Raw genomic sequence first — 14468 nt, 5'->3', positions numbered from 1 at the left:
GGATAGATGAGTTAGCATTGCTGGTTTCTGGTGATCTAGAGCAGTGATAGAACTGCAGCACCCCAACTACTGCACTTCAAGGGGGTTCCCTTCTCCCAGATTTAGCAGAACTTGCTGAAACACTTTCTCCTTTCATAGTGCGCACTTGCTTGGGGCTGCAGTAGCTCAGATGGAATGTGCTGTACCTGATCTTAACCCACTGCAAGGTGCCGTGTTTGTGTTCAGTGTGCTAGTTTGAGGCAGACAAAGCAATAGACACAGAATCATTGTAATGAATTGAAAGCTGCTTTAATAAAATCAGAAATAAGAGGATTTTTATTATGCTTCATGAATTTGCCAAGGGACTAGGCTATTAAGAGCGTGATCTACATCCTCCTTGCAGTGTTGGTGTGTTGTTAACTGTTAAAATGCTGGCATCTTCCAGACTACCAGTCCAGTGAGTTCACAGGAACGTGTACGTCATAAAATCAAGGTGTAACTCCAAATCTTTATGTGCTTGCTGAATACTGCCCAATTTAGATGCTTGCTAAGCTATAGAATGACCCAATAAACTGAATTCTCATACGCTTTGCATAGCCTAACCTGCAGTCTGCCCATCAAGCTATCTCCAGCAGGACCTTTTTCTACTCGCAGTACGTGTGATTACTTCTAGGTGATGCGCTTTGGTTGAGTAGAGGAATTTCAAGGTGTAATAAAGGTATTAGAACTTATATGTTACTGAAAATCAAGGGTTATGTAAGAAAGGAGATAGTACATTAAATAGTTCTAGGTTCTCACCAAGGGTCAGTTTGAAAATGACACTTTAACAGATTTTTTTTCGTAGAGTAGCAAGAATGAGATCTAATATCAGATAGGTGATAATAACACACAGCTTTCTTCTAGGCTAGTCAACACCTTGAGGAGAAAAGAAGCAGCTATTTGGCACAATAGGTTGGACAGATCCACAGTCTGAGATTTAAAAATAGCAGTAAATGAGGGAAAGGAGAATAAAAAAAGGTATTGGTGTAGCCAGTCATTTTGCTCACCATTATTCACTCATAAATACTGGAACAAAATATGTTTATTCCTTATTGGTATATGTTTGAAGAGAAAACTCTGTTCCCTGTGAGCTTCTGTCCCAGTGTGCAGAAGTCCGATCATTCAGAATGGGTTCATGATGCTGCTTCTTATGGAGGGAGAGATGTCAGTAATCTGTGATGGGGTCTATGAACGGGCATGATCCTGTACTTTGCTCGTGCACATGGATGGTACACGGCTTCCCAGACACAGCAGTGTTGTGAGCCAGGGCTGCTGGGGACCAGAGCTGACTGTTTCTTGTTAGCCATTTCACCCTTAATGAACAGAGAGGCATTTAATTTCCATGGTCCAACATTATCTTCTATGTTGTGCTAGTATTATTCACAACTTGTCCACTGATACAGACTGGACTTTACGGAAGCTCTAGAACTTGAGTTTCTTGGCATTGCTGATTACTTGAAAAAATGAATTGGTTCACTTTGAAACGGACACAAGGATCTTGTTCTCATGATGGAAGAGATGGAAGCTGCCAGTGGTACGAGGACGGTTTCAGCATTTTCTGGAAATTGAATCACTACATCCTGAGTGGCTTCCAAGCTGGGAGGAGAAATTGTTAGAAACAAAACCAAAATTCACACTGCATTTTCTTTAATCTTAAAGAAGTCAAATAACTCTCTGACTTTGAAAGAGGAAAGAATGTTTGCCATTCCTTCAGATACAGGCATTTATACTGCCTGCATTCTGGCTATTTTCAGTGGCTTTGGAAATAGTGCCAATGTTATTTCTTTTTTCCACAGCAGAAAGAAAAAGCAGTTTAAATCCAGCAGAAATGCCAGTCACTGGAGGAGGCATTAGGCTCCAGAGTGAAGCAGCCTGCTCCCTGTGTGACAGGTGTATAAGCACAGCTCCTGCTTTGCTTCCTGTTAATTAATCTTTACTCAGGAAGAATTTCAAAAACCTCCTGTTGATCTTGTCAAAACAACACATTTTGCAATCTGTCTGTGAATTAAATTAAGCTGCTTTCTGACAGCATCATGGTAAATGGCATTGTCTGACTCGAAGCATTTATTTTCTTTATGGAGTACTGACTCTGCCAGTACAGAACTCTTGAGGATTGTCAGTGCCAGTGTTTGAACTGATGGAAATCGTTGAGTTCCAGGGCATACCGGCTGTGCTGTGAGTACAGTAGGAGGGCACAGCTCTCTGATATGCCAGCTCTGACCAGTTAACACCTTTGGGTTTCTTCTACTGTAACAATCCAAGCACTTCTGCCATAGGGAGAGAATGTTGTCATTTCCCTCAGTGCACATGAGGCGATCCAGGATGGGTGGAAAAAGCAGGTGCACTGAGTAGGAAATTATACGGGAAAATCCAGCTCTATCCCTGTTTGTTAATCCCTTTCCCTGGACGTGAGTTTGAAGAAGGGAACAGGCTGTTCTCCCCAGAACACCCTCTGCTGTCTGCCCTATGGATGTCCTTCACCCTGTGCTGCCAGTGCCGCCCGCGGGGTGACTTTGGTCTTGTCACCGTTTGTCCGTTCAGCTTTGACCCGCGGTGGGATTTGTGGCTTTCCTGCTGACGACCTCAGCCCTGCAAGTGTTGCCCCCAAACACTTCCCTGAACCCAGACATTTTCCTCTGGTGAGCCCTGAGCGGCTGCGCCGCGGAGCATCGCGAGTAAACGCGTTCCGGGCTTTGAGTGAGGGGAGGGGGTTACCGGGTGTCTGTAGGGGTTTGTTGCCGTTCGGTGCCGCTGGGAGCGCCGGGGCCGAGCTCTCTGCGGTTTGTACCGCCGCAACGAGCCCGGGCAGCGCCGGCGGCACCGACCGCGGCTGCCGGGGCCCGGCCGCAGGAAGCCGCCGCTGCCGGGGCTGCGGGGCGGGGCCGCGGGGGGGGCGGGGCCCGCGGGAGGGGCGGGGCCGTGCCGGCGCCCTCGCCCCTCTCTGCCTGCGTGCGGAGGCCGCGCAGGACGCGCGCGGGGGCTCCCCGCGGGCCGCTGCCGTGAGGCGCTGCGGGCGGGGCCGCGCCGGGGCTGTGGCCGCCGCCGCCTGACAGAGCCCGGCTCCGATGGCCCGCGCGGCGCGGCCGGCTCCTCTCCCGCGGGCGCGGCGGGGCGCGGCGCGGGCCTGGCGGCGGGGCCGGGCAGCATGACCGCGGGCTGCGGCCCCGCTGCGCTCGCCGCCGGCTCCCAAGCGCGACCTTGATGCTCCGCGTCCCCGCTCTACAAATATGATGAAATGGCAGCCCCGGAAGAAGGTGGGTGACGCGCAGAGCGTGCTGCCCCACAGGCGCGGGCGGCGCGGCGGGGCTGGTCCCGGTGCCGGTGCCGTGCCGCGGCCGCGTGCCGCCGTGTGTCCCCTCTCCCCCCTTGCCGCTGCCGCCCCGGCAGTCCCCGGAGCCCTCCCGAACTTTTCTCGCTGCGGCGAGTGCCGCGCCCGCCCCGCCGGGGAGCAGCGGCAGCGGGGCCGGGCCGGTTCCGCCGATGGGCATGGGCCTGGGCCGGGCCGCGCGGTCCCCCCGAGCACCGCCCGCCCGGCGCTCGGGCCGCTTCCTAATATGGCTGCTCGGCCGGAGCCGCGGAGCGCGGCCGGTCAGCGGGGCCCGGCGGGCCGGGGGCCGCCCCGCCCGCGCCCGGCGGGTCCCTCGGCCCGTCAGGGCGCTCCCGCTCCAGCGCGCTTGGCAGCGCTTTTTATTGACATTCTTCGGGGGGGAAATGCAGCGAACGAGCGCGCTGCTCCCCCGGCAGTGACCCCCTGCTCCTGGCAGCTGCGGGCTGTTGCACTCCTTATTTTCCTTTTGCTTTTGGAAAAACCTGCTCGAACCAGCAGGGCTCCGGCTTTCTTTGTAGCGTGATGTGCGATACTGTGTTTTACATCAGGGGAGAAATAGGAATCATATGTGAAATGCATGAGAGCGTCTCTCGCTTGCAGTGCTGGACGTGGAAGTGAACGGTGCTTCAGAAGGTCCTGATGGGCTGTGCGCTGCTGCTGCCTGCCCAGGGAACCCGCCAGGCTTTGTGTCATATCCTCTCCTTCCAGCTGTTCCGAAGCTGTGCCTTGAATTTCATCAAGCAGGCAATGCCTTCTAGTGAGAGTTCTCATTTCAAACTGTTGTGTCTTCAGCAAGATAAAACAGATGATGGGCAGGCTGGGTGGGAGTGCCCGTGTGCTCTACAGGCCCCTCTGTGCCTCCTTTCAGGCTGATGCTGAGATGTCTAGAGCTATAGATTTTTGAGTGTCTGTTTTTACTGTTTTCAACTGAATGTGCAGTCGCTCATGTGGTTATGGCTGTGGAAATCCCTCCAGGCCATGGTTACAGCTGTATCGACTGAACCACTGAAATATTATTCTTGGCTGCTGGCTGGACTCCTCAGCTCTGGAAGATTCCGTTTCAAGTGTCAGGATTCACTCTGCAGTATTGGCTCACCCGTGTATGCTTAAATCACGATGTCAGATGGTTGGGTTTTTTTGTCTGCGTTATCATCTGTATCCAAATTGAGTTGATTTTGGGCAACCAAGTTTGGTTGTGTGGAGAGCACAGGAGATGGCTGAACTTGTCTGAACTGTTGAGCGTTTTACTAGTGTGAGCAAAACATAATTCCAGCTCCTGCTATGATGGCATGGAAACTGTGTTCATGCTGGAATAGGTCCTGTTCCGGAGTGTTCTACCGGTAAAACCAGGAGCGGTTGTGCTGCTGCTGCCGCCAGCATTCAGGTGAGCGGAGCCGGGGTTCCCGCGGGCCTGGCCTCTGCAGGGCTGTGTGAGAACATGCTCAGCCCGTGGGAGAAGGCGCTGCTGCTCCGGCCCTTGGCAGGGTGCAGAGCGAGCGGGACAGGGTAGTGGGGAGCGTTCCTGTAGCCCTTGGACGCCTGTCACTGTTGGTTGTTTCTGGCTGACTTTGGAGAAGTGGTTTGTCTGCCTCTGCCATGTGAAACACCCCCTACGAGAGCTGTCGCGCGGCAGTGAACATGTGTGTGCTGAGCTGAATGAGAGGTCTCCTTGGATTTATTGTGTTTGTACTCCTGTTCATTTGCTCTAACCATTCTTTTTTAATTGTTATTAAATGCTTAAGGTGTTTTGTTCATTGAGGTTTTTTTGCTTTTCCAGCTATTAAATTGTGCAGCACAGGATCGCATGCAGCTTGTGAGGCTGTTTGTAAACCTGGAGTAGGCTCCTTTGTTTGGTGGTGCTAAGGTACCACTGTCACCTGTAGTGTGTAAGGCATTCTTCTGCCTTCAGCAATGAAAAGAAGTGTTTGCATGTGACAGAAATACTTATTTTCTGTTGCCTTTGTGTGCCACAAGCACCACAACTTACAAAGACTCTTTTCCTTTGGACTTCCATGACTTGCCTCTGGCTCTGTTTCATGTCAGATTCCCACTCGCCTGTGTCTGGCAGGTGCCTAGTTCAGAGCAGGGTTCGTGTTGGTGGCCACTCTCATGGGATGTGTTTCTGTGGCAAGTCAATGGTCAGTGGCACCTGAAGCCACTAGGACAGGCGGGTGAATGGACGGATGGATGGACAGATGGGTGGATGGGCTGCCAGTGCCGTGCGGAAGCTTCTTCCCTTGAGAAGCCAGGCTAAAATTCAAGCATAAGATGCCCAGGGCATTAGGGTGAGCACAACTGCACCGACAGACTCTCAGGAGGCTGGTAATTAAATTATACATGATCTAGATACAGAAATGGCTGATGCCCTGTATTGATTATATTCTTTGAAAAGCATCAAATCAGCCATGTTGCAGTGCTGAGTGGCTCAGGCTGCAGGAATTACAGCTCGCTTTCCAGCGTCCCCTATCACAGCCTCTTTGAAGCTTCCTTTGGCTTCAGGGTATGGTTTGGTGGAAGGCTGAGTGTGCCCTGTGCCCGGTCCTAGGGATGCTTACTGTCCTTCCTGGCTGTTCCGTGGTGCTTCTTGCTGGATCTCTTCCCTTAGCTGATAGAAAAAGAGGATGGCTTTGGGGGTGATGTGCTCTTGTTTGCCAACACAGATTCTTCTATCTGTGAATAGTGATAACAGAGTCACTACATTTGTGTTCGCATGGTAGGTGCTGGAGCTCAGAGCACTCCCTTCAAAGCTATCATAGGCAGCAAGTTGTTATGCAGGAGCAGTGTGCTATATCTTGTGTGCTTAAGAAGCCCAAGATCAGAAGCTGTTTTACATATTGACAAAAACTATGTCTAGGCGTCACTTGCTACTCAGTTATGATGACAAAATCCTGGACAAAGCCTGAAACCACTGACTGTCAGGTGCAGATTTAATGGAGGATCCAGTCAATCATTAGTGACAACACAGGGGTGAGCTGCAATATCACTTTGTTACTGACAAGCAAAAGTTATGTGTATTTACCAAGTGCATTTCAGGAATAGGATTCGTTCATAGGTAATAACTCCTCTGTAACCAGATGGCTTTTTCAGTTTCCTGCAGTATAGAAGAAAACATGCTTTTAGTAAATTCTTGTGAATTTCGCTGTATTTCTATCATAACTCACGCTCTTTTAGATTTGTGTTGGTTTAGTGAGTGAATTTTAGCGAGCACTGCACTAGCTCTGGTCATGGGCTTAGAGCAGGCTCCATTTTGCTGTGCTGCTGGAAGTAGCAGCACAGGATTAGGAGTAAAGAATGAACAGGGATATATGGCAGCAGAGGTGCGCAGAGGCAGCAGTGGTCCAGCAGACTCTGCTTCCACAGTTGGTGACAACATATGTGGGATTGTACATACTTCCTTGTGAAAAATAGCGACATTACACTTTCCTGATGTACGCTTTCCTCATGCACAAGAACAACAAATGCAAAGCTTAGTCTCTTGTAACCTCCGATACTGCGTTTGAGTTTATGCAGTTTCTACAAATGCTGCTGCAGCTGTGGCCATACTTGTCCTCGTTGCCCAAAGGAATGCACATGGAGACGCTGCCTTCGAGCCTTTGATTTTACTCAGCGGAGAAGAGCTGTGCTGTCCAATGCAGTATTATAAATAATGTTCCTTTGGCTTAAACTGCAGATGTGGTTTATTCCTCCTCTTCTCTGAATGCAGTTTTGGAAGCCTGTGTCTTTTAGGCTTTCATAAGAACCTAGTGATAGGGTCATCAGGTAGGGATTGGTGACCCTTGTTGTTAATATCAAAGATAGATGCATGTTCCAGCAGAGCAGAGCTGTGAGCCATGTGATGGCAGCATACAATTCACCAAGAAACAATTCCTCTTATATTTCCTAACTACAGCAGTTGATAGGAATACTCTTTGCAGTAGGTGCTGTACTGGAGAATTGCAGAGTAAAAGATAATTACTTGTAATTATGGAAATTTCTGCAAGGGAAATTGTCTTAATTTGTTCCTGTTAAGAAATGGAATTGCTCTAGTTGCTGCATTTGAATCCTTTTAGAAGATTAATGCAGTCTTCTTTCATTACTGTGAATGGGCTTTGCAACCTTCTGATACATCTAAAATCACCCTTTTAATCCTGCTCGTCCTTTTGAGGTTCTGTTAAAACATAGTTTGGTTTAGAAGAAAAATCAATAACATGATTTTTGTTATTGATTAAGAGCTGACAAAAGGGCTTAAAAATGAACACACAGAAGCACAAGAAGAAAGTGAAGGCGTACAGCTTACTGATACAGGTTGGGTGAACTGGTTCAGCCATAAAGTGTTTGGGAAGGAGAACCCGTGTGTGGAGTGGAAAAGGATTCCAGAGCCAGCCTAGGGAAGTGCCTAGTGTGGGATAACAGCAGAAGCCTGGAGTGGCAACTGTCTGGAATGATGAATGGGGAAATATTCTCTGATTGCTTCCTCCTGTGCTGAGAAAACCAGGACTTTATAAATAATAAAATACCTGCCTGTGTCATTGGTTTGATTGGAATAATCTCTGAGGTCATTACTCTTTGGTGAGCCACAGTTAGTAACGGTGGCAGCAGCGCTTGTCCTGGAGTATTTATTGAAGCTGTGTGGATGGTTCATTCCCTAAGGCAGGGCTGTATGGCTGGAGCTGACCCTCCTCACTGTGGGGCTGCTGGCAGGTGGCATTCAGGAGTAAGCTGTGGTTTTGAAACAGCTTTTTTTTTGCCATGATATGGAAGTGTGCCTCTTCCTGTCAAAGTTCCTTACTGCTGCTTTTATTATTTACTTGCTTGCTACACTTACCGGAGTAAAGGAGGATGGTGAGATGAGCCCAAGCGTGACCTCATCTTGCCGGCTGTGTTTATGTGCCTTTCCTGGGCATGAGCAACTCGTGACTTCAGCTCTTTTAATTACCCAGATCTAGGCTTGTTTAGTTTCTTGCCTCATGTACACTACATTGGAACAAAATTATACAGCTGAGATGGGAATGTTTATGGGATAGCCTATGGGATTCTGAAACTCTAGAATCAGAATTAAGTTTTGCGGCTTTAGTTGCAAATAATTTGTCCTTTTAATGGAAAACAGTTTGTAAAAGCACTTCTGGCGTTCAGTGCACAAATGGGTTGAATCTTCCCTGGACACAAACTGTAATTTGCCCTGCCTTGGACACGATGGAGCCATTGGAGACTTAAGCTGGTGACTCCAGCTGAATGGGAGCTGGTGCTGAAGGTCTGGGTGATGTCTGCCGTTACTCTTCCACCTGGGTTGTGTGGTGCAGAAGTGGCTGAGCAGCCCTGGGAGTGACCTGGCCACGAGGCTTGCTGGACGAGGTGCTGCTCTTGGGCAGCTCTGCTGGTGCAGGACCCAAATGCAGTTCTGCCATTCTGGGAGCTGCCACTTCCTCAGATTAATTCAGATGTGATGTATCTGTGAAGAGCAAGCCAAAATGTATTCTGAACTAAGCTGCTGTCAGGGTGATGAAACAGCTGTCTGAGCTCGTGACAAACTGCGCTGATTTCTCAGTCAGGTTTTTTTGTGCTTTTCTTTTTACCTTGTCGTTATTATTTTCTTTTCTGTTACATTATCTTGTAACCTGCCAGGTGATGATATCAGCTCATCTACCTCGAAACCCAAGTCTGGAATGGAAGGAAAGGTGATTCCATTGGTATTCTGCCAAATATCCATATTTCCCTGACAAACCTGCTGTTTTGTAGCTTCCCTCAGCAAACACCATTAAGACAGGCTGGCCATATGCCTCCCATGTGGATGACTGCAAGGGGCTAGCAATTCTGCTTCTCTTAAAGTGGAATCACACCTAAGCAGCCATGAGTGAACCTCCATAAAACATTCTACTATTTTTACTCTTAAGTAGCAGGAAGGAGGGACTTAGAAGGTTGATATATAAAATATCCAGCTGTGTTACTCATTTTAATGAGGACTTTACAGAGACTGTTACTACTTGGCACTCTCCCATTTTCCATAGAAATGTTAATCTGTTATGGTTGGAGAGCACTTTCATGAATTTCTGGGTTCTGAATATTAGCTCTTGCTTGAATGCAGACCCATACTTGTTGTACCTGGGCAGAGAAGCCCTGCTGCCAGTCTGCCATCATGTGGAATGCCTACCGCAGGGTCTTCCCTCGTCAGACTGGCTCAATTCTTGGCAAGTCCCTGGTGCCTTCCTGGCTGTGGAAGTTCTGGTTTCCTAATTACACCTGTGAAATACCAAGGGGTCATAAAGCCATGGGTCTGGCATAGTGGGGACTTGGGTAGCCACAGGGCCTGTTACCATTAAAGACGCTAAAGTTACAGGGCTTTGAAGAGCAGCAGACTTTGGAAGGCAGCTTCCATCGTTACGATCTCACCGTGCTGGTGAGCTGCGGTTGCTCAGCATCCCCTGGTCACCCAGCCAGACCTTGTAACCAGGTGGGTTCTGTGTTTAGGAAAGCGGTTTTCTTTAAAAACTCTGCCCATGTTCTTGCTATAATCTTCTAGATAGCGAGTTTTGCAAAATAACTGGCCACAGTTACAGTCAGCCATTGAATTAGGCTCTTTTTCCTCTAATGGTCCTCTCTTTGTCCTGTCACAGGCTTTTAGGCCTGCGTAAAGTGTCAGGCTGTTGCTATAAAATCTCACAGAATCTTGGTAGAGGGCAGATTTAGACTGGATATAAGGAAGAAGTTCTTCCTTGTGTGGGTGGTGGGGCACTGCACAGAGTGCCCAGAGAAGCTGTGGCTGCCCCATCCCTGGCAGTGCTCAAGGCCAGGTTGGACACAGGGGCTTGGAGCAAGCTGCTCCAGTGGAAGGGGTCCTCGCCCGTGGCAGGGGTTGGAGCTGGAGGAGCTTTAAGGTCCCTTCACCCCAAACCAGGCTGGGATTCTGTGAACAATTTCCTTCACGTGTAAGAATGCAGACCCCTGCCCTCAGAGGTGTCAGTTTGGACAGCAGTCCATGCAAATCACCTCTGACACCTGGACCACTAGTTTCTTCTCAGCATGGCTGCTCTTCCTTGGAAGTCTGAGCATAAACTTTGATGTAGAAAAAGCTGAGAAATTATTTTGAAGTTATATTTAACTTTTGTCTGAGGTCAGATCATTGTAGCTCAACTTAAAGAAAGGAAGAAAGCATCTTCCTTTCGGAAAGTAGAGTAGCTCCCTCAGTAAGAACTCCTGTCAAGCTCCTGTTTTCTTCAGTATGCCACCAGTTATTAGCAACACGATAAAGAATAGGTTTCTTAGTTGTGTGAAAAGCAGATTGAGCTATAGGGTATTCTACAGGGAAGAAATGGGCTTGAAAGTGAGCCAGAAGCTGTCATTTCCCTTTTCATCCATTAAAAAGTGCATTAACGCTGTCAATCATAGGGCTTCAGAGGTTAGGCAAATACAGTCAGCATCCGCCAATAAAATCAAAGATTGAACATATCTCAGTATCAAAGTTACATTAAAGAGGGAAATTTGCTGTGTGAGCAGAGGTGCAGCGGTGCTTCAGCTGTGATGCTGCAAGCAACGTGTCCTGTTCCGTGCTGCAGGGAGCCCAGTCCCGTCCCCCTGCCCTATGTCCTGCACATCCTCTCTCCCCCGGGTCCTGCATTTGCTGCTGCAGGGGAGCTCTTAGAATTGGCAAATCGCAGTGTGTCGCACACCTCCATCCCGCTGCGGTGGGAGGGTGACTGTTTGAGTACAGGTGTCCCTTTGAATGTGCTTTTGAAGCAGTCGTTCTGCTCTTTGTGTAGTGGGCAGAAGATAACAGCGCATTGTGGGTCTGTGTGTGGCTGACTGGCAGTATCTTCTGAGCAGTTAACAGCAGCTCAGCCTGAAACTCGTCTGAGTAAGTGGAGAAATTCCTGTCACCTTCAGTAGCTGTTGGATGTGGGTCTGCTCCACCAGTTTTGTGCCGTGACTGCTGAAGACATCAGTGTTGCGGAGTGGATGTTCTTTTTCTGGTACTGTAGCTTAAGTTCAGGATTTTGTCATCCCTTGCCTTTACTGGGTTTTAAAGAAAGAAGTGGGGGTTTGTGTTCGGGGTTTTTTTGGCGTGTTTTGTTTTAGATGGACTTCTGGAGAAGCCTTCAGAGTCTACAGCAGTGTCCATTTCCCCTCGCCTTGTTCCCCTGCCCCTCCCCTGCTTTTTAAAAAGCTCCTGTCTTGTGAGGCTTTTAGGAGAATGGGATTTGGGGCAGTTCCGGGGTTTGGAGGAGCTCACTTGCCGTTGTGCTGCAGGGTAGCACGGGAACCTGGGGAGGATAACATTGTGACAACTATAGTTTAGAAGGCAAGGCAGAATGGACTGCGCTGTAGATTAACTTCAAGGACAGCTCCTGGTTTGGTGGTTGTCCTGTTGTACCCCTTTCAGTGCTGAGGAGATAGACAAGATTTCAAGCTGGTTTGAACAGTGTAGCCGCAGTTGCTTTCCGCTCTCTGCCGGCTGGGTGGGTATTGCATCAAGAATGTTGAAGCTCTTGCGCCCTTGTTTTCGTGTGAAAGGGTTTTGCCCCTGGTGATCTCCGCGTCCCAGAGCACTCAAAGTTCCTACGAGATAATCAGGGACTTCTGGGGTGATCGTGTTTCTTTGGCGGGTCTGGATTTTCACAGGGACTTCAGGGTGCGCTGGGGCTTCCCTTGGCACGTGTTGCCACCCAGGTCAGGAAGCTGGAGAGCACTTTCTTTGAGTCTTCCCGTTTTGGCTTTGAAGCTGGACTGTTTCATCTGTCCTGCTCGGGGGATAAGGCATCAGATCTTACGAAATAGAATTGTAAACATGCTAGGCACTCTGAGTTATAAGCAGTTCAGCTGATTTACGTGTAAATGCTGTGGGATTATGTACTTAATCTGTTACAGCTTCCTAGTTCTGCCTGCCTCAGCACTTTCTTGACAGTTAATTGCATCACGGCTTAGAGAAGTGTTCTGTAAGCTGCTGAGGAGCTTTCCTGAAGTCTGAGGCACTTTCTTCCCTGCTTACACAGTGAGTGGGCACTCTGGGATAATGAGTAAGGAGGTGTTCCAGGGGCCCAATTACTGTCTTCCGTGACCTTTTTCCTATGAGGTCTTCTCTCTCCAAAGCTTGGAGGTCTGTTGTTTTGGCCATGGGTGTGTCCAGTGTCATCCCTTCCAACCCGAACCATTCAATGAGTCTGGGCTCAGACAAGTGCGAGCTGCCCTGGTGTTGCGGTCTGTCAGGCTGAAGGGCTGGCAGACCCAGGCAGCGAGTGTGAACCAGGCGGCAGCTGGTCTCCAGCTCTGCCTGAGAAGTTAATGATGAGCTGCGTCAGACTGACGGGTGCAGGAGCCAGCTGGAGGGGGAAGGATGTCACTGAGGACAGCCATGGGCTTCATTAGGCTCGTGACTAATAAGCAGTTCCGGTAAGAAAATCTAGTATGTGACGCATCAGTGAAGACAGAAGGCAGGGTAAATTCTTTACAGTTCTGCTGAAAAGCAGTCTAATGCTCTTCCTATTAGTGATTTCCCCAGAAATTACTTCAGGTTTTCCTAGTTTTCTTCAGCATGCGGGAGACGTCTTGGGAGAGCAAGAATGATCTTTGGTTCCTGCAGTTACAGAGCAAGGCTTTTGGCAGCAAAAACATGTGTGTTCAGTTTCATCTGAGACAAGGTCTTGATGCCGCTGTGTCACCGGATAGTTCCCAGCACGCTGGAGTTTGAGACTCCTGGATGCAGGCTGAATCACTGTCACTTCATTCTTGGTTTCCCGGAGTCCAAACCACAAATGTGGGGCAGCTTTTGTGTCTTCTGAGTGGCACCTGCTGGAAAGTCAGGGCAGGGTCAGTTACAGGGGCTGCCTGGTCAGGGCTCACAGCTCTTTAGCTGCTTTCCTGTTATTTCTTCATATCCTAGTTGTGCTGTTGAGGAAACCCATCTGTGCCAAGTCTCATAGTAAAGACTTAGAGCTGAGCCTTTTGCACTCTCTTTTTAATCCCCCCTCAAACTGGAGCAAACGTGCCTGGAGACAGGTAACCTCTAGTTACCTGTGAGAAGCGCAAGGCACTATATTTGGTTCCAGTTATCCAACCATATTTTTACATTGGAATCGCATAGCTGAGCATTCTCACCAGTGCTAGGGAATGGGATATTATTACAGAATTTAATGTGTGAGTTGTGCATCGAGCTGCATTCCTTGTCGAGGTGACAGTGTTCCTGATATTCCTAGGTTTGTGTGTGACAGAGCAGGCCCCTGGGATCTTCAGCATTTCTGTTCTAATTTCTGTGGTGCAGCATCCTTCTGAATAGGTCATCTTTGGGCTCTCACAGTCCTGACTGGCTTTATTCATGGCTTGAAAAAGCAGGAAGTGGTAAACACAAAACTTGAACAGGTGGTGCAGAATGGAGAGTTGCTCTGCCCAGCCTGTCTGATGTGAAATAATGCAACAGAGGGAAATTTTTCCTGAGGGAAATTAGACTGAAAGATGCGCGTGGGCTGAGCGCCTCTGTCTCCTGGAGAAGATACGTCTTCTGAGGCATAATTAAAATTCTTCCCAATTATTCACAGCACACAGAGTGGGTAAGCGTGGCAGGTGAGTGACAAGCATAAACACAGATGAGAACAGGCAGATGGGGCGAGTTTGTTTCTCTGACTGAAGCTTTCGTTCTGAGCTTAATTCACAGTTAGGATACAAGCATGAAGATGCATCTGCCATTCCAGATGCTGATTTCTTTTTTCCTGCTTCCTGTTTCATGTAGCAACCTCTTACCAGCTCGGACTCTCCTTCCAGGCCATGCAGTGCTTGTGGTGCATTGTCTGTTGCAGTTGAAACTAAAGTGATGGTTTGTGGCACCCCGCTTAGTTATGGAGGAGTAAGGAGGTACATGGCTTCTGGTGTGGCAAATCAACTACAGTTTGGTTAGTCTTCACACAGAGCCCTTGGCTGCATGAGTCAGTCTCCTGTTTGCTGAGAGCACCTAAACCTTTGAGGCTTAAAAGACTGATGACATGCCAGGTACAAGATTTATTTCTTAAATAGTTTAATAGATTTTCTAGTTTTAACCTTAATCTTACCCCATTAATCATCTCAGCATTGACTGATCAAAGTTTTTGTTCCAAAAAGCAGCTAAAATTAGGGTTCACCCCATTATAGATGTTCATTAACCTGTACCCTCTTTGTAGACTTG

General features: G+C 48.7%; 1 protein-coding gene across 2 annotated transcripts in view; it reads left to right on the top strand.

The window, feature by feature from the left end:
• TTC28 (tetratricopeptide repeat domain 28) overlaps positions 1-14468 on the top strand; it is a 121840-nt gene that overhangs the window by 33820 nt on the left and 73552 nt on the right. The window contains exon 1 of one of the 2 annotated variants that reach the window (XM_065693072.1): positions 3149-3272. The exons of the other annotated variant lie outside the window; for it this stretch is intronic. Coding sequence (XP_065549144.1) covers positions 3246-3272 — 27 coding nt within the window. The 5' untranslated portion in view covers positions 3149-3245. Of the gene's footprint in view, positions 1-3148; positions 3273-14468 lie in introns of those variants that run through there. 2 annotated transcript variants of the gene reach the window in all.

The sequence above is a fragment of the Lathamus discolor genome, chromosome 12, assembly GCF_037157495.1.
Source record: "Lathamus discolor isolate bLatDis1 chromosome 12, bLatDis1.hap1, whole genome shotgun sequence".
In the NCBI taxonomy this organism is placed as follows: Eukaryota; Metazoa; Chordata; class Aves; order Psittaciformes; family Psittacidae; genus Lathamus; species Lathamus discolor.
The sequence above is the reverse complement of the archived record's forward strand: the minus strand, read 5'-3'. Positions and strand labels throughout refer to the sequence as shown.